At 34.1% G+C, this 21,628-nt stretch overlaps 3 protein-coding genes across 3 annotated transcripts; 2 read left to right on the forward strand and 1 right to left on the reverse strand.

Moving 5' to 3' along the window:
- Positions 1-2,981: 2,981 nt before the first annotated feature.
- Positions 2,982-8,032, reverse strand: LOC113690931 (uncharacterized). Its single transcript, XM_027209066.2, has 3 exons — positions 7,650-8,032; positions 4,666-4,689; positions 2,982-3,482 (listed from the first exon to the last, which is right to left on the reverse strand). Exons 1-3 carry the CDS (start codon positions 7,876-7,878, stop codon positions 3,142-3,144), a joined length of 594 nt encoding a protein of 197 aa, XP_027064867.1. The 5' UTR covers positions 7,879-8,032; the 3' UTR covers positions 2,982-3,141.
- Positions 8,033-9,478: 1,446 nt separating this feature from the next.
- On the forward strand, positions 9,479-13,970 carry LOC113689998 (protein CHLORORESPIRATORY REDUCTION 42, chloroplastic-like). Its single transcript, XM_027207824.2, has 2 exons — positions 9,479-9,867; positions 13,647-13,970. Exons 1-2 carry the CDS (start codon positions 9,584-9,586, stop codon positions 13,750-13,752), a joined length of 390 nt encoding a protein of 129 aa, XP_027063625.1. The 5' UTR covers positions 9,479-9,583; the 3' UTR covers positions 13,753-13,970.
- Positions 13,971-15,563: 1,593 nt separating this feature from the next.
- On the forward strand, positions 15,564-20,934 carry LOC113689767 (uncharacterized). Its single transcript, XM_072050843.1, has 4 exons — positions 15,564-16,028; positions 17,573-18,873; positions 20,508-20,680; positions 20,853-20,934. The coding sequence occupies exons 1-4, from the start codon at positions 15,714-15,716 to the stop codon at positions 20,894-20,896; spliced, it is 1,833 nt and encodes a 610-aa protein (XP_071906944.1). The 5' UTR covers positions 15,564-15,713; the 3' UTR covers positions 20,897-20,934.
- The last annotated feature ends 694 nt before the right edge of the window (positions 20,935-21,628 follow it).

Consider the following 21,628-nt stretch of genomic DNA (forward strand, 5'->3'; position numbering starts at 1 on the left):
GTGTAGTGACCAAAAAATTTTCCCTTTCTTAATGATGTAAGATGGCCAATTTATTTATTTTTTTTAAATGAATAGGGCTATTTCAGATCCCAAAAAAAAAAAAGAAACAAACCCAGGTTCCTCCATTGTTATGATTTTTTTTACCATTATTCTAAGAAATTTGCTAAATTGAGTTCTTTAGGGCAAAGAATGAAATGTGTGACCAGTTCTTTTTCTTTTTATTTATTTGCGTGTCCAGCTTATTGTTGGCAAAAGTTTATATTTTTTAAAAAGTATACAAAAATTAGGGGAGATAATATTAGGAGTTTATAGTAAATTTGCCATATTTCTGGTATGATTTTCGCCTGTCCAATACTATGAAAGAATAGAATAAGCCATTATCAATTATTACACGCTAAGTAGAATTCGGAAGCATACAACATGATCAAGAAACAACAGAACCGATTAGGACTAGATTTTGACCCCAAAAAAAATTAGGACTAGATGCCACTGGCACGTTGTCGTAACTTGCTATGCCAATTAGAACTATTTAACGTTTTTTTTTTTACAAGGAATTAGGACACTGTAAAGTTTATTTAGGCAAACTTTGCCTCATCGGTAATTTGAATATACTATCAAGTTATTGAATATATTACAAATCCTATAATCATACTTACATTTTTCCCGCATTTCTCCCATGTTTTCCACTCCAATTAAGAGTCCTTCAATTTAAGAAATGTTTATCTCTTAACTAATCTTATAACCGCTCCTAAAAATCCTATAATCGTGCTCACGTTTTCCCTACATTTTTTCCACTTTGCCACTCCAATTAAGAGTCTTTCAATTTAAGAATTCCATTCCAATTAAAAGTCCTCCAAAACATAGCATTCTCATTCAACTTTCTTGCGTGCTAACTTTAATTAAGATAATTTTCTTGCATTTTCCCCAAGAACTTATTATCACCTTTAACTTTTTTATGGTATTCATCTTAACCCTTAACCTAATTTTACTATAGAACATGCTTGCCTATAAGCATTTTAATGAAAATTAAATTTCAAACTCGTAAGATTACAAAGTAGAAACCATTTGTTTAAAAAACGAAACGTATACCGCAACGATTTCACACAGCTGTTCGAAAAGTTTCAACAACTTTGCGTTGACGAAAGAGAAATCTCACATCAAATTTGAAGAACAAAATCCCAACTACACCAATTAAAACGTCATTCGTATCAAATTAGAAATTCTGGTACTGTTTATTCTTTGCACATTTGCATTTCCATTGTTGTTTAAATATTATTCCCAATAATGTAATATTTTCGATTGATTATTGTTGTTATTGTCTTTCGTCTCTAGATAGAAGTTAAATGTTAAGTAATAGGTCATCGTTTTAGACTCATTTTCTCATGATTCAATAACAACTTATTACGCAACAGTAAGTATAAAAATTTACTTTATAGTTAGAGCAATAGATGTTCATCATTGTTTCTATATCATCTTTTTCTCTATGGTACAAGTATTGGTATTTGACTTTTGATGGAACTAAGTTCCCTTTAGATACAAAAATGATGGAATTTGATATGAGAAATTACTTACAATAGAAAATTTACATCTTCAGATTATTTGCGACTTAGTTTGGATTTTTGGAGTTCGATAACTATGTATAATATTTGATATTGTCATAATGACAGTTTCCGTACTTTTAGGCCAAAAGAGTTAATGTTTCTTATCACAAAAAAATTGTCATTATGTGATTCTTTGTCACTTTAGTCTGCATTGTAATGACGTGATCGACGCTGTTGTTAAATAATTAATTTCATGTACTTTTAATTTCAACATATTTTTCTGTATTGTATATTTGTATATAACATTTTATTTGTCAAACATGTACAATGTTAATATACAAATCAGAGATTCTAGTTGTAACATGCATCTTAATCTACAAGACAGACATGCACGATTCGTATTTGGTTGTAATGCTTCTTGTCTCAGAGAATTACAAAGGAAGGTAGAATTTCTTGATATATATTTATTTTTTATAATACTATTTATAAACTATGTAAACAAATACACTAATTTTGAATTTCGTACGTACTTAATTCTCAGAAAAATAGTGATAGGTTATTCAATCAACGAATCAATTCATGCAAAGATCGTGCATTTTTATTTGTAGTACGCACTCCACAAAATTCAACAAAATTAATTAAATCACCAATTTTGACTTTCATACTAAAAGTTGATTGGTGTGAAGAGTGTTCGCATCTTCATATAAGATTATCAAATCGAATGCATAATATTTGTAAGTATTTCATTTTAACAACATTCAATAACATTCATTCTTATTCATATATCATTCATTTTCTAATATAAATCTCTATTATTTTTTCAGAATCTATCTTTCAAAAAAAGGTAGTTCTTGAATAATATACACATTCTATCATATTTCAAACTATTGCTAGATAGATATTACATTTTAATTGTGTTGGTACAATTTTTTAACCTTTTTTTATTCACCATTTTATTTTCATTTTTTTCAATAATGTCAGCACCGTGCGTAGCACGGATATTCACACTAGTAAAAAGATCATTGAAGAGCATGTGTTTGAAATTTTAAACATGGTCAACATAACAGATGAGACACTATTCAGTTCCTTGCCATTTCAGAGGTGTTTACCACCCTTTTTCAATTTCAGTTCCTTTCCTGTTCTTACGAGATGAAATACTATTCAGTTTTACCGTTGCATCTAGATCCAGTAACTTCAAGCTGTCAAGATATAACCACAGTTGAAGATTGAAAAATAATCATCACAAAACCAATAAATTGCTGATTTGACAATCCAAAACTTTCCCAGAAGGTAGAAAAGGTAGTAACATGATCAAAAACTTCCCAAAGCATCCTACAATTGGAAATCAACATTACTATAAGGTATGGCGTCAAATCTATATCGCTTGCTTCACAGTTCACAGCAGCACAAATGGTGGTCAGCTTCAGAAGACCAGTATGCTTTGTGTAAGAGACCTAATACTGTAAAATACACTGGGTGGAAATTCATCAACCTAATGCTCACTTCGAGCTCAGGCCTCTGAATATGGAGAACTTCCACCCTAAGAAGACGAATTCCATGCGAGTTATCCAACTAACAACGATACCCACGGCCAATAGAGTTACATAGCCTGTACATTTTCTTGTGTGCGAGACTTTGCAGCGCCTTCTTTCCATCCTTTCTGACGAGCTCTCATCTCCCACATGGCAGTGAGTTTCTTCTGCGCTGCTAAAGCTGCTTCAGATTTTTCCCTTGCCGCTTCACAGGTCTCCATTCCACTATTGCACTTGTCTGCCTCTTTTTGATATTGGGAGGTCATCTTCTTGGCCTCAAGCAATTGCATATCAGCACGTTGCTGATTTTCCAATGCTTCAGTTTCTCGCAGCTTTAGTTCCTCAGACAAAAGTTCTACAAAATTCTTTTCGGTGTCTTCACTAACATCTGGATCGTGTTTTGCACAATCTGTGAACATAACAACAGCAGAAACAATTGATGCAGGGTAAGAGAAGTCCTGCAAAGAAACAGAGCTCGGAAACAACGATAATTCAAAATTCAAGTTCATCATTTTTTGTTTTCCCCCTCAAGAAGTTCTTTACATTATGTATGACCAATGCACAAGAACAAATCTCAAGGAAAAGAATTGTGCCATATAGAACAATAATATGTAAATGTCTATGCATTAAAGCAGCAGTGTTATTGGACAACCATTCCTCATCTCTAGCCAGATCTGGCATTAGGTTAGGTAGGTAGTTAAATTCTAGGTATTCAGAAACATAAATATGTGACTGAACACATTTAGCATGTGATTGTGGATAACAAAATGTAGAAAATATTCCATTTTCAAACAAGTCAACCAAATTCTAAAAATAAAAATGCTTCAAACATTGAACTATCCCCAACAAAAAGTATGATGTAATTCTGAAAAAATAGCAGCCAAGCATATCAATATGCAAATATTCAACAACCACCACGTGACAAAGGAATCCCCAATATAAAAGTGTAGGTTATTTTTGCATTTAAACAAAAAGAAACATTCTTGAGTAATCATGCCAAATCATGCAATTAGATAGTAAATGATATAAGAATTATAATAAGTTAACTGTGTCAGGCTCAGAGGTTTCACAAGAAACGGCATAAGGGCTCCTTCAGAAGGCATTGAATCTAAAACCAGGAGCATGTTTTACCAAAGATCCCCCCACCTAGGCAAAATAGATGCTAAATTACTCATGTCTACCCTTTTAGCTGTGACTGCAGCTGAAAACTTATTCTGTCGCTCTTCCTAAAAGTCCATGGCATTATAAACAGCCCAGAACTTCAAAACATCCTGCACTAAGTGTCAGGCACTCTTTAATTTTTATAGAAGGACATTACAACAAGAATTGCAATGGCTTTATAAACACCCAGAACTTCAAAACATCCTGCACTAAGTGTCAGGCACTCTTTAATTTTTATAGAAAGGCATTACAACAAGAATTACAATGCCAAACCCATGTCTCATTAAAGTTAAACATGCCTCCCACAAAACTCAAAAAAAACAATAGAGGGTACACATATTCATAGCTTAAGCATTTTCTAGAACCATAAAGAGAGGCACATATACATAAAAGCCAAACAGAAAGAGGAGAGAGAGCATCTGAACACTGACCTGCAAAGGAATTATTGCTCAAACCTGCACGAAGTAAAGACAGATTATCAACATTAGAAACTGTTTAATGTACAAGATCAAGTGACTGATCAGAAACTAAATGGCAAGAGTTTACTCAATCCAAATGGTTACATGAAGCAGATACCCATGAACAATAAAGAAAGAAGGAAAAGAATACCATGGAAAACCAAAAAAAGGAAGACAGATACCATATGCAGGAACTCCTTAACAAATATACAAGTCTTGAGTGAAAATTTAAAGCTCAATCAACCTTCACATGTCAGGACATAGCAATTAGATTACTACTATCAAAATTTCTAAAAGCAAAAAATTATAAGAATGCAAGATGAGTAGGTTACAGAAAATGACCGAAGAATGGAAATTTAGTTATCCATCATCCCCGAGATAAATTTGACAAAAAGACAAAAATCTTCCTCAGATACTCTGACAACTTTCTGCTTACCCTCATTTCCCAGTTTCTAGCAGTTTTCTCCAATATAAAGCACTCTTTTACATTTTAAAGTTCTAAGAAACTTAACCATCTGACAAGAACCACAAAAAGCTTTGATTTGAGGCAAAATAAAGCCAAACACTTTGGAAGAACTGTAAGTAAATCTCTACACGCAGAACTAGACTGAACGTAATAATTTCTTGCGAATCCACAAACCCCCACCCTCCTTTCCCTTGTCCACTCTATCTTCTGCAATTGGTTTTCTGCTAAATCAAGTGCTAGTAGATGTACCTTTAATTTTGACATATATCATCTCCTGTTGAATACTTTCCATTACTGGTTGACAAAGTTTAAAATTTCTACGTCCTACACTTGTTATGGTGCTTGAAACAGATACTGGGAAACTAAATGCAATTCGAACCAAACAAGACCAGAAGGAAGACTACATCAATGTGATGCAGTTTAGTAATCATACATATCATCTCCTGTTGAAATCATTTCCGACACTAATTGATATGAAGCATGATTGCATAAAGTTTTGTTGTCCTACACTTGTAATGGGGCTTCTCCCAGAAGGGGGAAAAATTTTTTTAAAAAATGTCGCAAACTAAATGCATGCAGTTCTGAACCAAACAAGACCAAATGCAAGACTAAACTTTTCCCGTGTTCTCTCACCTGCCAACTTACACTTGTCGCGGGGCTTCTCCCAGAAAGGGGGGAAAATTTTTAAAAAAAAATGTCGCAAACAAAATGCATGCAGTTCTGAACCAAACAAGACCAAATGCAAGACTAAACTTTTCCCGTGTCCCCCACAACCCCCCCCCCCCCCCCCAAACAAAAAAAAAACTAAGCAAGTGGATGAATAAATGTTATCTATGTCTTCCAAAGCCAAAAGGTGAGAAATCGAGTCGAGTCAAGCTCGAGTATAGTCAAGCTCGAGTATCACCATACTCGAGCTCCAACTCGATCCTCAACAGGCATACTCGAGCTTGTCAAGTATACATTTTCTTAACCCAAGCTCGACTCAGGGCATACTCGAGCTCGATCGAGCACTCTAATGCCATAACCATTTTCCAGCAGCTTGCAGTCCAAATTAAAAAAAAAAAAAAAAAAAGATGTTCAAGCTCATTACCATCACCAACTTGCAGATCAAACAATCAACCAATACAGGAGATTTCCAAGCTTGAAGGAACACCAAATACCAATAATTTTCAATCCCCAGAATAATAAAATGGAAGCTATCTAAACTTTAATTCAACTACTAAAGCTACTGAAGCAAGATCGAGGTTACCATCAGTTGGCCAAAGCAACCACCAAAACAGAAAATTTTCAAAAAATTACAAAGTTCCATTCCAGAAAATCAATGTTTGGAGTATCTAGTTCATGTAATCAAACCCACAATTTTTTATTCCCCAATTTTTTGTTAAGCCCAATCTTCTAAATCCACAAAATGACTTGAAAAAGACTATTGAATCAAAGGTGGCTTCCGTGAGGTGAGGTGAGATGATCTAAAATTTACAGAGGGAGAAAAAGAGGGTTTCTAAAGTGAGATGAGAGGTAGTGGGATCGAACAACACAATGGAGAGAAGAGCGTGTTTTGTTGGGTTATTATTTTTTTGGGCACTAAAAAGACTTATTAGCCCATACTAATTAGCTCATCATCAATGAGGTCTTCATGTAATTCTCAACAAAGCTGATACCCATATATATATACGTAAGAAGGCAACACTCATTGAGCCCGTCAAGCAATAGACCTCCCTATTTTCCTGTTCAAGCTCGGCTCGAATATATAAATGAGCAGCTCGAACTCAACTTGAGCTCGGTCAACACCGATAGTAGTTGACCAAGCTGCTTGCAGTTCAAGTCGAGCAGCTTGATTCTCTTACACCCTATCAGCTTAACTATGGAAAGGATTTGACATAACTGGAACAAAGTGACTTGGTAAACTCAATGGAAGTGACTTTGCAAGTTGCAAGCACACTCATACAGGTACAACAATATTGTAATATCTGGCTAACTAAAGAATATTATGACCTCTAAGGTTAAGGCCCAGGAATTAGAGGTCCTGGGTTGAAATACCTCTAACCCCCAACCCCTCCCCAGCCGGAAAACTTTAGTGAATTACAAATCCCCATTTGGCGGGAAGTGTAAAAAGTGTTCATCTACTGATTAAAAACAGTAAATTCATCAAACATAGCTAATTTTCTTGCAAGATATGAATACCCAAATGGCTGACGAATCCACATTCACAATAAATATCACTCCTTTACATAACTGAACTATACTCAGTTAACAGGTCAAAATTTTCACCCAAACTTAAATACCCAGATGGATAAATGAGCACAAAAACAATTGGTCATCCAAAAATCACTAAAAAATTCGTTCCTTTTCACCCAATTAACTAAATATGCTTCCAGTAATGGGTCAAACACAAAATCAATTCTTTTTACCAAACAAATCAACTTAATATCCATAATAAACAACTAAAATCAAGAGATCTAATAAGATCTAAAGAACTCATTAAAATGCTTGCCTTGGGGAATGGAGGGAAGCGACTGAGCAGAACAATCGCAGTGGCATGGAGGGCAAGAAATCGCAGATGAGGTAGTGTAAGGAGATGCAGAAGAAGATGATGATGAACGCTTGACAGATGCTAAACCTTCCTTAAATTGCCAATATAATGATGGACCTAAAATATAGGCTGCCAAACAAACTGCCAACAGCCCCAATCCTGCCTTCAATATTCTTGGATTTAATGCCATATTTTTCTCAGTCCCCCTTTTTCTAATCTAAGAGGGATTTATAAAATGTGGGTTTTTCTGGGATTCTTTGATTTGGGCTGAAAAAGTGGTCGAATTTTAGAGGAGTGAGATCGAGCAAGTGTGAAAGGAAGGAGACCGGGATTGAATGGAGTCCTTCGACTACCGACACGGGCGATTGCAGGACTTCTTGAAACTTATGAAATTTGAATGGAGTCCATCAGCTTTTTTTTATTCAGATTAGTGGCACATATGTTTTGTGTTGTCTTAGTTCTTACCATAATATTTTAAATTGTGGATCAAATATATACGAGGAAAAATTATAAACATAATCCATTACATTATGAATTTATATTCTTACATATAAGTAAGTTTTTATTGCCTCAATTATTAAATTTGCAACATGTTCATCCAAAGCTCCACTCGGACCACTTCCAATCCATATTTTGCTTGAAAAATGCACCAATTTTAAATGGCAATTAACGTGTAATGGATAAATTAAGAAACAGCACTAAAATTCTTTTCCTTCAAACTTAACCTACAAAGAACCTATTACTTTGCCTACATCATGCATTGCTTTTTCACCTAATACCATATTAGTCACGGGATATATGTATTTTTGAGGCAAAAGGAAAGCATCAGATGAATTTTTTTTGTTCCTATGAAGCGACACATTACATTATTGTCTCCAACTATGCTTCTTTTTCTTTACCCTCATAATTTTGTAGTTATATGATGTGGTCATAACTTTTCTTGAAAAAAGTGGATCCCAAATAAAATAAAGTTTGGGGCTAAAATGCAACGCTTTTTTAATGTATAAGGAATTAAAATCCATCATTTAATATGTTAAGCACTGGAACAGTACAAATTGGGAATTTATGTACTGGCCCGAGGAATTATTTGTGTGATTTTTTCAAGCAAGATTCAATTTTTATTGGGCCCAATGAATATTAAAAGATGATATATTAGGATTTCCAAAGGCTAATATTATCAAGAACGTTTCACGTGAATAAAAATTGTAGTCTTATACTATACTTTTATTTTATTTAATTATATAATGCCCTTTAAAGAATGCATAATTGATCTTTTACACATCTTGTTCATTGTCGATATGAACCAATTGTATTCCTACCTTCTAAACATCTTCTTTTTTTATTTTTCATCATAACACAATCATCCTAACAATTTTCAATGGAAATTCATTTCATCATTTGCTATGCTCATGCTATAAGGAAAGGAGAAATATGTCTTCAACAAAATCATTAATTCGTAAATTTGGACGAATTGATTATATATAAGAGGGTTTTTGTCCACAAATCAAAACTTTGTTGGAGTACATATTTGTCTTTCTATTTTTAACATGTCCAATTACAAGTTCCTCTCCTTATTAATTTCATTGAGGACACGTATGTCATTTACATGCAATATCTGCTATTAAAATGGTTAATTGTGTGACACTAAAAATATTAACAATCAATAAAAGTATGAGGGTATAAAGTGAGAATATATACTCTTTGGTGGCATTTTGTAATTAAAATATTAACAAGGTTTATGTGTTGTTTCCAGACCAATACTACGCGTAGTCCATAATTTAGCAGCAACTTGTCTCTAGCGGTTTCATTCTTTGCAAAATGACATGAACTGACAAAAGCATCAAGAACCACAAGCACAATATCCAGTTTCCACACTGCTCTAAACAGCCTCATCAATGGCATTTTCCATTTCCTCCATGCCAAAATATCCTTATTCTAGCACAAATACCATTGCTTCATCACCATCCCAGTACATAAGCATCAAAATCCAGTGTCTAGCTACCAAGTGCGAATTGGATCAAGAACCATCAAAAGAGATGAAGTTGGCTTCAAAGGGCTCAAAACTTGGAATTGGTTCTCCTATTGTTGTAGTTGAGGCTCCAAAGATGATTAAAACTGCAGCTTCTGTACCATGTCTTCGAGTGAATGCAGGGCTAGTCAAGCCTGGTGATGTAGGAAGGTATTATCTCCCACCTCTTCCTTAGTTCGATTTTCACATGTTTGTGTATATAACGTTTGTGTGAAAATATTGATAGTTAATGTTAGGACTCATTAATTTTTAATCTCAATTTTTATTTTTTTTCATCTTTTGCTAGGAATCATTAATTACCCCATAAAATCTTGCATAACAAAATCTCTAAATTTCCTAGAGGAACCATAAAAATAGTTGTTTCGATTAATTATTTGCTTGTGCTTAAGGCTGCCTCTTCACAAAAATTTTTATTAAGCTAAAATTGTGTACCATACTTTTTAAAAACTCATACAAGAAGATGTTGGAATTAGACTTTCTATCAGATTTTTTAGAATATTAATGAAGGAGGAGGGGTTTTACAGTTTTGGAGTTATAGAAAAGAATTAAACTAAGAAAAAATTAGGCGAGCTAAAATGTTCTAAAAATTGGAGAACTAATTAATCATCATTCTTCTATCTAAAAAGCATTAACTTGAAAACAAATTTGCTTGAGCCACTTGGTAAACAAGTTTTTCATATATTTGTATCTTTCTCTCATTTATTTTCATTGTGTTCCATTACAATTATTAATTATTACAGGACTAAGTTAATTAGGCACCAATATAATAATCTCAAATGCTCTATCCTGACCATGTATATATGCTTTGGGTCCAAGAAAGCAATAATATGACATTGCAAACAAGTCCTTTTTTTTGCCTTTTTAATACAAAATAATTTCCACTTTAGGTTATAACTAACGAAATTATCGGAGAAACTCTCAAAGTTTCAAGATAAAATTTTTTCAAAAAAAAAAAAGTTTCAAGATAGAATATATGAAAAATTTCTTATACATAATATTTAGGTCCTCTGTAGTTTTTGTTTATATGAATTACAATCATTGTAGGCCCTGATTTATGTTTTATTATCAAAAGAAACTTTTATTCTACTACTTCAAGTTTGAATCTTCTTTCCCTAAAGTTCTTAAATTTTAATCATGAGTGTCATTTTAATTTGAGCTTTGCAAAACAAAATTTAAAATAGGATTATAATTCATTTGCGTTATATTTGAGGATTTAAAATGGTAGTAATTCAAGATTTAGAGCTACCTTCCACTAGGACTTTTCTATGAAGAGAGGCATACATATTTTGTTATTTTTTTGAGGATCTAATGCAACATGCCAAATTATGAGTGCCTAGAAGATGAAAATCACATGCATTATCCACCATCAATGTTTCATTTATAATTGATTTGTTGCATAACAAAACTGGAACTAATTTCATTTTCCACTCTTAGAGTTAACATTAATTTTTGGGTTAAAAACAAAAAAGCCCCTTGTGGCATACCTAATACACAGAAAAGCTCTTTATGGTTTCAAAACATACAAAACGACACCTCATGTTTTGAACTAAATTGTAAACTAACAGAATTCGTTAAACTTTACGGAATCCGATAAATTTAACGAAAAACTTAACAGAATCCGGTAAATTTAACGGAGTCTAATAAGTTTAACGGCCGAGACCGTCATTTTTGTTAAATTTAACAAATTCTATTAATTTACAATTTAGTTCAAAATATAAAGTATCGTTTTGTATGTTTTGAAACTACGGAAAAATTTTTTGTTTTTTACCCTTAATTTTTTAGAACAGTCAATAGTGGCAGATCCGCCCAACCTCGCCTAGTTCAGCCATAAAAAAGGCTCAACACTCCTGTAATACCGGGCCACTAAGAACTTGGGTCTAAATATAAGGTGGATTTTAATCATGAGTTAAGTTAGGCTTCACCAGGCTTGACTCTAGTAATTCTAGTTTCATCGTAGCCTTGGTGCCTTAGCCCAGGTCTGGCTATCTTAGCCTAGGTCAAGCGACCACTATCATGTGAAGGGTCATCAGAATCATCCTGGAATTCATAAAGTTTAGATTTGAATGAGAATCAAACCGGCAATATGTTGAATTGGAACCGCAATCAAATTAGTACCGGAATCATAACCATGACCAAAGGTTTAGGTTTAGATTCACCAAAAAATTGAATTGAAACCTAAATCGACGGTTTAGGATCAGTTTAAACTGTCAAAAACAATGCTTACTATCTAAACCTATTTGGCCAATTTAGAGTTTAATATCAATAATTAGCAAACAATACCGACATCTCCAATGTTAGACTGACAACTCATTGTCCCATCTCATTAGTAAGCTTAGATCCTATAACAAATCTAAGATCCTATTTGATAATTTAATTCAGCACTTAAACTTAATTGATTCAATCTTAATATGTTCAAATGTGTTTGATAACCAAAAATTAAACATCTGAATTGATTAAATTGTATTGAATTTTTTAGGCAAAACTTGCTCTAAAAAATAAGTGATAAGTTATTCATTTATCAGTGAATATGATATATACTCAAATGTATTTAATTTAATATTTAATAATTCAATAATCTAATGAATTCAGAATTTAGATTTCAGATTTCAATGTTTTAGACTTTAGTTTTATCAAACGCACCTAAGTCCAAGACCAATTCAATCCAATTAACAATGAGGTACTTGTCATAAAATTTTTTTCCTTGCATTCATTGTTATATTTTCTCAAAATTAATTTTGTAATAAAAAGTGTTTAAGCAGAACTAAACAAACCGAAACTGTAATAGAAAGAAATCGGAACCGTAATTGGAATAAAATTGAAACACAAACCATACTAAAATTGGATATTCAAGAATTGTAACAGTAATCGTAACCATCCCGATAAGGGTTGGTTTAGTTCCACCTTTCAGAAGAACCGAAATCGTTGGCTTTTATATTGGAATTGGCGATTCTGGAACCGTAAACCATGTCTAAAATAGGCTTCATCTTTTCTAAGAAATATTGAGCTTTCACTAACACCCTTCAACATCTCATCCCTGTTGCTCCAATTGTCCATTAGTAAACTTGTCCATGCCATTTGATTAATATAATAGTTGTAACTCGGTGAACTAAACGATTATGAACAATTTATTTGAACATGTAATTAATTTTCCAATCCTTGGGGCATATAATTTGTAGAAATGTGATTTCATGAAATGGAGCTTGCATAAAAAATTCTACAGATGATGTGCTCCAAAGATTGGAGAGTTCATTACACGCTCAAATAAGTTTTTTTCATAATCATTTACTAACTTTCTGCATGTATTTTGTTTAAAATTGTGTGTGTTAGCTTAGTTCAAAGATTTCATAATTAACCATCAATTGCTAGAAATGAACTAACTTGAATTATGAGACAAAAGCACAGTTCCAAAGACTCAGTCATGTTGATTTTTATTGATTTTGAGTTGCACTTTTTATTGATATAAATGGAGATCCGAAGTAAGTAAATAGTTACAGAGGAAGAAGGCTCATTAAACCATTGAGATAGCCCAAAGGAATTGTCCTAACTTTGTATTTTAATTACTTCAAATGTGGTAGAAAAAATCACAAAAACACAAAAGCTTTCCTAGAAATGATAAAATTAGTATTATGACAAGCCAAATACGACTAAAAATTAGCAAACAAATTGTCCGACAAGGATACTATTTCAATCAACAAGTGAAAACTATTCAACTTGATCTACAGTTTCGTAGCCATGATTGTCTCCTCTACCATATTAACTTCTCATTGGCAACGATGCAAAATACAAGGTAATTCACCAATCGCTTTTGCAAAATTTTGCATGGATATAATCTTACGTAGCAATGTAAATTAGCCAATTTTACTGAAACTTACATGTGAATTTTTGTCACTAACTCCTACATACTTAAACTACTTTGCATATGTTTGCAGGATTGTCTCAAGGAAGCCCAAAGATGTATGGGCTGTTCGCCTTAGCATTGGTACCTATCTCATAGATGGAAAATATTTTAAGCCACTTGAAGAGTTGGCCGACTGAAGTTGATGGACAATGAAATATGTGGTCAACTTCAAAAGATGCACCATGTTTTTCTTGTATTTTTTATTCGACAAGATGATAGAAAGTATAGATTTGATTTTGAACTAATTACGGATCAAAATCTAGGCATGATGTAAATTATGGTATAACTTTTTATATACTGACAATGTAGTATTTTTTTTTTTTTTTTTTACAATAACAGTTATGGATGCACATCACATGTATAGTATTTGAATTTCAAATTTGAATTCACGTTATGTGATAATGATCTAAACTTGTTAGTTTAAAAAAAATGTACACTGACATTGTATAAAAAAACTTATTCATAAATTATATCTATTATAAAACTAAAATGAAACCCTTGTATAATAGAGAAAAAGTTTTATTAAACATAATTCAATTTCCTACTTACTCAACTATTAGAATCATGCCTACAAGTCCAAGAATTGAGAGCCGTTGATTTTTTATACCTTATCCAGCATTTTATTTTGTCTATTATCGTAATCTTAAAAGAAGAAAAAGAATATTTGCACTTTCCCCATCCTGTTTCACTACATATGTTTTCTAGTTGTATATATGACTTTTTATCCGAGAGTTGATTTAAATTCCCTGTTCGTTTGTGTTTTGTTTCCGGATTCAAATTTTTTTTTTTTGTTTCCCTTTTATATTTATGAGATTCTTCTTTATCTTTAGGCTTCACTCCAAAGAAACTACATTTTCATTAAGGTGAATGTCAAAGACTCTTTCAAATGTGTCTTAACTAATGCTAGCCATCAAATAACTATGATTTCTCTAAAAAAAATCCAGACGGATGCGTAGGTCTAGTTGGACCTCCCCCTTAGATCCGATGATGGTGCATCTATCTGGTCCGCTGGTGATTCAGTTCTCATCGATCTCCCGCGCGTAGTTTGACCTCTTCCCTTAGGTTAGGATATAATAGGATAATATAGAAAAATAGTAACGATGACAAAAAAAAAATCAAATAACTATGATTTTTACAGGAAAACTATAAAAGAGTACACAAAATACTTTCAGAGATTGTCTTTCTAAGATTGTACGGTTATAAACCTTTCAATACACACATTATTAGTACATAATACATTCAAAAAACAAACTTATGTTTTCCTATCAACTTTGGTTACTCTAATATTTGATTCACGAAAGTATATATTCTATTTCAAAGTTATAAAATGAATAGTATTTCTAATAATTATAATTAGTTTATATATATATGTATGTACACACACACACACACACACACACATATATATATATATACATTTTGTCTAACTAGTGCCCCACCGTTAAAATATATTTTGAGTGCTATATTTTTGAAAATATAATATTAATTAGGAAAAGTAAATAAATACAATGGAGGATAGGCAAGATTAAATAAAGAAAGTATATAAATGCAAGAGAGGATAATAATTATTAGTATGCATGTATATATATAATATATTAGGTGAATACTAGGTATGTTAACCTAAATCCATATATATATATATATTTTGATCTAAATGATTGATGCTTTAACTTTTATTTTCTAGCTGAAGATGAAAGTTTTTAAAACTTTTTTTGTTATAGTGTAAGTAGGAAGAATCAAATTCGGAATCTCTCACTTATACTTCCTCTCCTCAAACCACTTGATCGATTTCTTTCCCCTGAAAGTTTTAAAACTTGATAATTGATATATAAGCAATTCTAGGAAAATAAATAGAAACCTCCCAAATTCTTGGTTTTGAGCTAAATCGAAAACTATTGTTCTTTTAATTGGTTTATATCGGTTTAACCGGTTTGATCGGCCTTATAAACCCATTGCACGGAGATGTACAAATCTTTAATGCATAAAATTCAATGTACAAGCATTTGAAGCTCCTTTCCTCGTCTGCTTTATTTTGCTTTGGCAAATTCTAGTCTCTCCATTTTAGTTTCCCCCCAAAGCTCCCCAAACTCCGAAATCAATGGCCTACGAGCTTCCGACGGATCTGATCCAACAACTCAAACGGGCGACCCGAGCAGAAGCTGGACTATCCCACTACGACCCGACCCCGAAATCCTTCCCGCCCTTGCCTTCAATACCTGAATCCGTATCGACTTTAGACCCATCACCGCCTTATCTCCGCTGCAAGAACTGTAATGGAAGACTTCTTCGTGGGGTGCAATCACTTCTTTGTATATACTGTGGCCGCCCAAACGACATCGTTCCGGACTGCATTTCGTTTAAGGACACTTTTGCTTACCGCTGGTTGCTCGAGTCCCTCAACCTTGATGGATCAGTATGCTCAATTTTCCAATTTTAAAATTGAGTTTATTTATTTTTCGAAATTTAATTAATTTTTTAGAATAATTTGAGTTGGATTATGCTGATTTTTGTTTGTTCTGACGTGATTTTTTTGGGGGGTTAATTTAGTGAAAAGGGTGTAAATATTTGATGAAATTGAAGGTGAATAATCAGTTATATTGAAGTTTTGTGAGTTTATAGAATAGGGTTTGGATACAAATGGGATCTTTTGAATAGTTGGAAATGTACAAGAATAATTGCTGATAGGGTATTGTGATTCATTGTGTTATTTAGTCAAATATGAAGTAAATTGTAGTAGGCGAATCCGAGGGAAAGCGTTAGACTTTGAAGAGTATAAGGTATCATGCGTAAAATGGGATATAGGGAAATGGTTCATTAGTATAGTAATTGAAGTGTGGTAATTTAAAGCACCGTTGAAAAATATTTGAACTTCATTGGAAAGTTTGTTGATAATACAGTGCAAGCAATTACTTGGTCTTCTTTTAAGTAGCTCAGTTGAGTGAATAACAGTGGATTTGGTGAATACAATGTTAATGGCTAAGGTCTAATTGTTTTGTTAGTCAGTCATTGTGAAAATTGATCACACTAGGTAGAAGTCAAGAACAGTGCTTTTGGCTACTTATGTCTTAGAAGAGAAAAGTGAACACCATGTGTCCACAAAATGGGACAGATGAGGGAAATCTTTTAGAGATATTATCTTTTTGCATACATGTTTGCTACTTTTCTGAAGGTACATGTTGGTATATAGTTGCAAATATTTGCATGTTGGTTATAAATGTAATCACGCCCGCTTCTGTTGCATAACATAAGTCCACATAAGGACTTTTGTGGCCTATTTCGGCAATGATGAACATATCCACATACCCCTCAATTGGAATTTCATAAAATCAAACAAAAAAGTCTTTAGAAAATTTAACCTTAATACATTAAAACCAAACAGAAAAAACTGCTGACAGCCTAAAAATTCGTCTTGAGGTGAAATTCTTGAAATCCCCATTGTTCTTGTTGTGGATGCTGCACCAAAACTTATACTGTTTCACTTGTTTGAAGCATGCCAAATACAGGGCAAGGTTGTAAAGTAAGAATTTGTATGGTTCTGGATATTTCCTTTTCCATTTGAGAGCCCTACATTTGATAAATTAAGAAGTGCTTTTTACTCTTAAACTTTTGTTACTGCATAAACTAGACCATGGTATTGCGCAGTTTTCTATAATGAAGACTTTCAGTGTCAAGAATTCTTGGTTTCATTGCACTTTCAGTTCTAATGCTTTGATCCAATCTATAATGTCTGGTGAAAAGGAATTTTTTATCTCCACTTTTTGCATTGACTATCATGCATGTTAGCATAAAATATGTGAACATAAAATTTGTAACCATAATATACTTAGTACTCCAGGAGTGCAGAGGTGGAAATGTGGGGAAGAGTCTACGGACTAATCTTTTTCCTTTTGCAGCTCAGTGTATTCTACAACATTTGGCAATTCATCTTTCTAATGAATTTAGTCTACGATATTGCAGGAAACTGTTGGACCACCATTGGAAATAGGTGATTTAAACAGAGGGCAAAGTACACCAAAGGTTGAGATTTCCTTGTCTGAGCTCTTAGATTTTAAAATAAGCTGGCCAGCTGAGGAAGCAAAAGGAGAGATAAATGTATCAAATCAGAATCCAGTTGAGAGAAGTTATTTGAAATTGACTGGAATTAACCTGGATAATTTTTTCCATGATTCAAGAAGGATAGATGCTTCCAATGCTCCCGAGGAGCACTCTGTTACAAGCAATAATGTTGTTACTGCAAAACCTAAAGGAGTTGCAACTCATGATAATCTTAGTTTCTTTGAGAATTCTAAGCCTTCTGAGTTAGCTGTTCAGTCCTCTACATACCAAAAAAATGATGCCTTTTCTGGATGGGAGGCAGATTTCCAGTCTGCTAATTTTGGAGATCGGTTTGGTGCTTCCAACTCATTTGACCCTAGTGCAGATTCTGCAGCTGCAACTATTCACCATGAGAGTCCAAAACCTCCTGAGCCTTTTGGTGGATCTGAAGTTGATATTTCTTCCCATCTAGACTCAGTTTTTGGAACCAAGAAAGAGTCAAAAGATGGAAGATTAGAGGATAGTTCAGCAGCTTCTCCATCAATTGGTCACTGGACTTCTGACTACCTGTGGAACAACTCAAAACTGGAGGCATCTGAGCAGAATGAGCAGCCTGATCCAACTATCAGAGTGAAGGATGCTCAGCCACAAGACAACCTGACCAATGTTGATTTATCTTTGCAACTGGACTCTGTTTTTGGACCTGTAAAAGAGTCCAAAGATGGAAATCAAAAGGTTGATTTGGCAACTTCTCCCTCAATTGGTGACTGGACTTCCAATGACCTGTGGACTAATTTAAATAAAGATGCAGCTGCTCAGACTGAGCAGCATGACGCAACCATCGAACTGAAGGATATTTCTCCACAACAGCATATGAGCAATCCTTCAACAAGTTTTGATTGGTTTCAGGTTGACAAATGGCAAAGTGATGCAAGTACACCTGCAAATAACATGAAGAGCGGTGATGTAGTTTTATTTGATGATTGGAATGATTTCACAAGCTCAACTCACGTTCAAGATTCTCAAACTGCTCCAACACATAGTCATGAGCAATCTGCTTCTGAAAGCACTTCAGAACTGAATGTATTCAGCTCAGACAAAGATTTGGAAGAAATGGACTTTGGTAGCTTTTCACAAGCAAATCCTTTACCGAGCTCATCTAGCAAAGGGGGTCTTTCAGCAGAAGTGAATAACATCAGATTAGAAGTTTCTGCTTCTGACAGGTACTTGTACATTCTTGTTCCAAATTATCATTTCAATTGTTAATATCTTCTATGTTATGTGCTTGCTTTGTTATACATATAAAAAACATAGATTCTGTAGCTGGATGTAATGTCCTCCAGAAGTTGGATGCTTACCATAAATTTGGTGTCGGTGTGTGGAGACTCTCCATAGTCTGTTCTCATAATTTCAAAAACTCTTTTATAGAGATTGCTAGTGGAGGTGATAACTGAGTTGGGGATATGGTGCAGGAGATGTATTCTATTTAATTGATAATGGTTGATGAATACATCTGCTAGTTGGGCTACTTTATAAGAAATATCTGTACCTGTAAATAGTCTTTTGTATAACTTGATGTCCCTACTGTAAAGAAGTACAAACATTGTTGGAAGCTTATCTATCTATGTGCAGTGGAAGAAAATTTTCTATTTACTTTGACCAGGTACATAATAGGTGGGAAATGTTTGTATGACATCCCTGGTAGTTGGTGTAGCTATGCATTCACCTCCCTCTTCTCTGTTTGGCTCTTTTGATGATCACATACTGGTCGGTGAAGTTCTAGAATGTCTTAACTTTCTTTTCACCTCAGCATTACTTAAAGTTGCTGCATTATGGCACCTACGAAGGGTAACTGGATTACAAGAAAATTTTTCCCTGGTATCAAGTTGTGCAACTACATAGGAAACAGTTATGAAGATTTCCATGCCGTCCTTTTTCCCAGAACCAGTGTATCAATAGATACTTCTGTCTGATGAAACTTTGAACATATGCTTGTCCTAGTTGTGCACTATCATAGCCTTTATAAGAGAGCATGTTTGAGGCCATGATAGTGGTATCCTTTCTGGGGAAGTTTTTAGGTCAACAGTTAATTATGGTTTAGAGAATAGGGAATCAAATCACTTCAAGATACCTAATATATCATCACTTAAAGATGATAGCCAAAAATTTTTTAACAGTAGAAACAACACCAAGTAGTATGCTGGTGTGGATACATGGTGGAATATTAAAAGAGAGAGGAAGTGGACTTTTGAGGGTTACAAGTAACCTGGGTGAACAAGAGACTTGAGGAAGTGATTGGTGAGAGGCTTAATAAATTTCTAATTTTGGATTGTCTTTAAGGCTTTGTCTAGTTTGACCCTAACAGGGTATTCATAGTTGAGTCGCAAGAAGTAGTGGTCTAGAGTCCATCTGCTTTGTTGGTGATAGTCGCAATATACTTTAAATTGATTGTTAGAAGAAGCCTTAGAGAGATTGCAGTTGGATCTTCAAGGAGATGCCCCTTGGGTATTTCCCCCCTCACCTTCCATAACATCCCCACTTGGCTGCCCAGAAGATCCTGTTGGGATCTTGTATGTGAGGTGCTACTTCTGATATAGTCACATGATCCTATTGTCTTTCTTAGTAATCTCTAAGATTGCTGGAAATCTTTCAATCAACATTGGAGAAAGTTGTTCCGATGGTGGTTTGGCATATTTCAAACATTCAGCATGTTCTGATGGTGGGTTGAAAAAAAAAAATTTAAACTTGCTTGTAGCTCTAATAGAGGTTACAATTTAATACACTAAACTTGCATATGTCTTACTTGCCTACATATGCTCTACTTGTGGAATTCACGTGCCTTCTACTTCATCATTAGGGTAATTGACACCAAAAGCGACTTGGGTGAAGGTTCGGCAGAACCTGACGCTATTGGAGATGTCCGCATTGCTTCCACCCAAACCAAGGAAGACGTGGAAATGCTGTTGTCACAGATGCATGATCTTTCTTTCATGCTAGAGGATAAGCTTTCAGTCCCACCAAAATCTGAAGGTGTTAATTCTTTTCCATGAAGTTAAACTTCATCATGGGTTTTGTTTTGTAACTTACGTTGTGTTTTGTGCACATGTATTTGAGTTTTAGAAATACATGTACCTTTTGAGTGATCCTGCTTTAAAAAAACAGATATTTCTTGTATCTTACAGCTATTCTTTTGATCATTAAGGAAGTAGCCGTTGTAGATTATGCATTTCCCTGGACATAAATTAGTTCTCCATTTGCCATAATATGCATCATCATTGTACTGAGGACCGTTTCATGCATTGGGGGTGCTGGTGGATCTTTGGCGTGTGTTTTACCAATCTCGACTGGAAACAGTTGATTGTCTCCTGCTTGATATCCTCCTGCCAATTCCAAAATGTTCTAGCTCTGAGTTGGTTTCTCGACTTGCTCAACCATTGGCTGATGTTCTTCATTCTTTTCATTTCAAGCTGCATATATTCTGATCGCAATGTCTGAAGTTTAGTTGCCTTCTGCGATGTCTATGTTTTGTTGACAGCCAGAAATAATGATCTTTTCTTGTCAATTGATTGTACATTTGGTGTAATTTGCTTGTAACCACTGTGAGGGCTGCAGCTTGAAGCTGGATAACTGTGAGCTGCAGGAAAACTGGCATGTTGTTTTGAAGCTGGATGGACGTAAGAACATAAGAAAATTGGTACATGTTCCAAATGGGGAGTCACAAAATTTATTTTGGCCATGATACTTTGTCAAACTTTAGCATTCACATCAAGAGGAATGTCCTCCTTCTGAGCGAGTTGTGTAGGTGTTATAGATCAACTCGTCTGGTAAGTTGATTTCTACAGCTGCATCCCTGCCTTTGTACACTTTTTTCTTTTTTAGCTGGAAACGTAATATAAGGGCACAAGAATTTGGCTTGTAGAGTTGGTAAACCGAAATCGTGGACAAAAATGTATTTAGAGAATTTAACTGAGCTCTAAT

Source organism: Coffea arabica, chromosome 5c (genome assembly GCF_036785885.1).
Source record: "Coffea arabica cultivar ET-39 chromosome 5c, Coffea Arabica ET-39 HiFi, whole genome shotgun sequence".
Classification (NCBI taxonomy): domain Eukaryota; kingdom Viridiplantae; phylum Streptophyta; class Magnoliopsida; order Gentianales; family Rubiaceae; genus Coffea; species Coffea arabica.

Coding starts and splice junctions, on each gene's coding strand:
- LOC113690931 (XM_027209066.2), bottom strand. CDS start 7,878: ATGGCATTAAATCCAAGAATATTGAAGGCAGGATTGGGGCTGTTGGCA. Junction 4,690..7,649: donor GCTTCCCTCCATTCCCCAAG/GCAAGCATTTTA, acceptor TACTTCGTGCAG/GTTTGAGCAATAATTCCTTT. Junction 3,483..4,665: donor GAGCAATAATTCCTTTGCAG/GTCAGTGTTCAG, acceptor TTATGTTCACAG/ATTGTGCAAAACACGATCCA.
- LOC113689998 (XM_027207824.2), top strand. CDS start 9,584: ATGGCATTTTCCATTTCCTCCATGCCAAAATATCCTTATTCTAGCACA. Junction 9,868..13,646: donor AAGCCTGGTGATGTAGGAAG/GTATTATCTCCC, acceptor ATATGTTTGCAG/GATTGTCTCAAGGAAGCCCA.
- LOC113689767 (XM_072050843.1), top strand. CDS start 15,714: ATGGCCTACGAGCTTCCGACGGATCTGATCCAACAACTCAAACGGGCG. Junction 16,029..17,572: donor CCCTCAACCTTGATGGATCA/GTATGCTCAATT, acceptor ACGATATTGCAG/GAAACTGTTGGACCACCATT. Junction 20,681..20,852: donor AGTCCCACCAAAATCTGAAG/GTGTTAATTCTT, acceptor TTGATCATTAAG/GAAGTAGCCGTTGTAGATTA.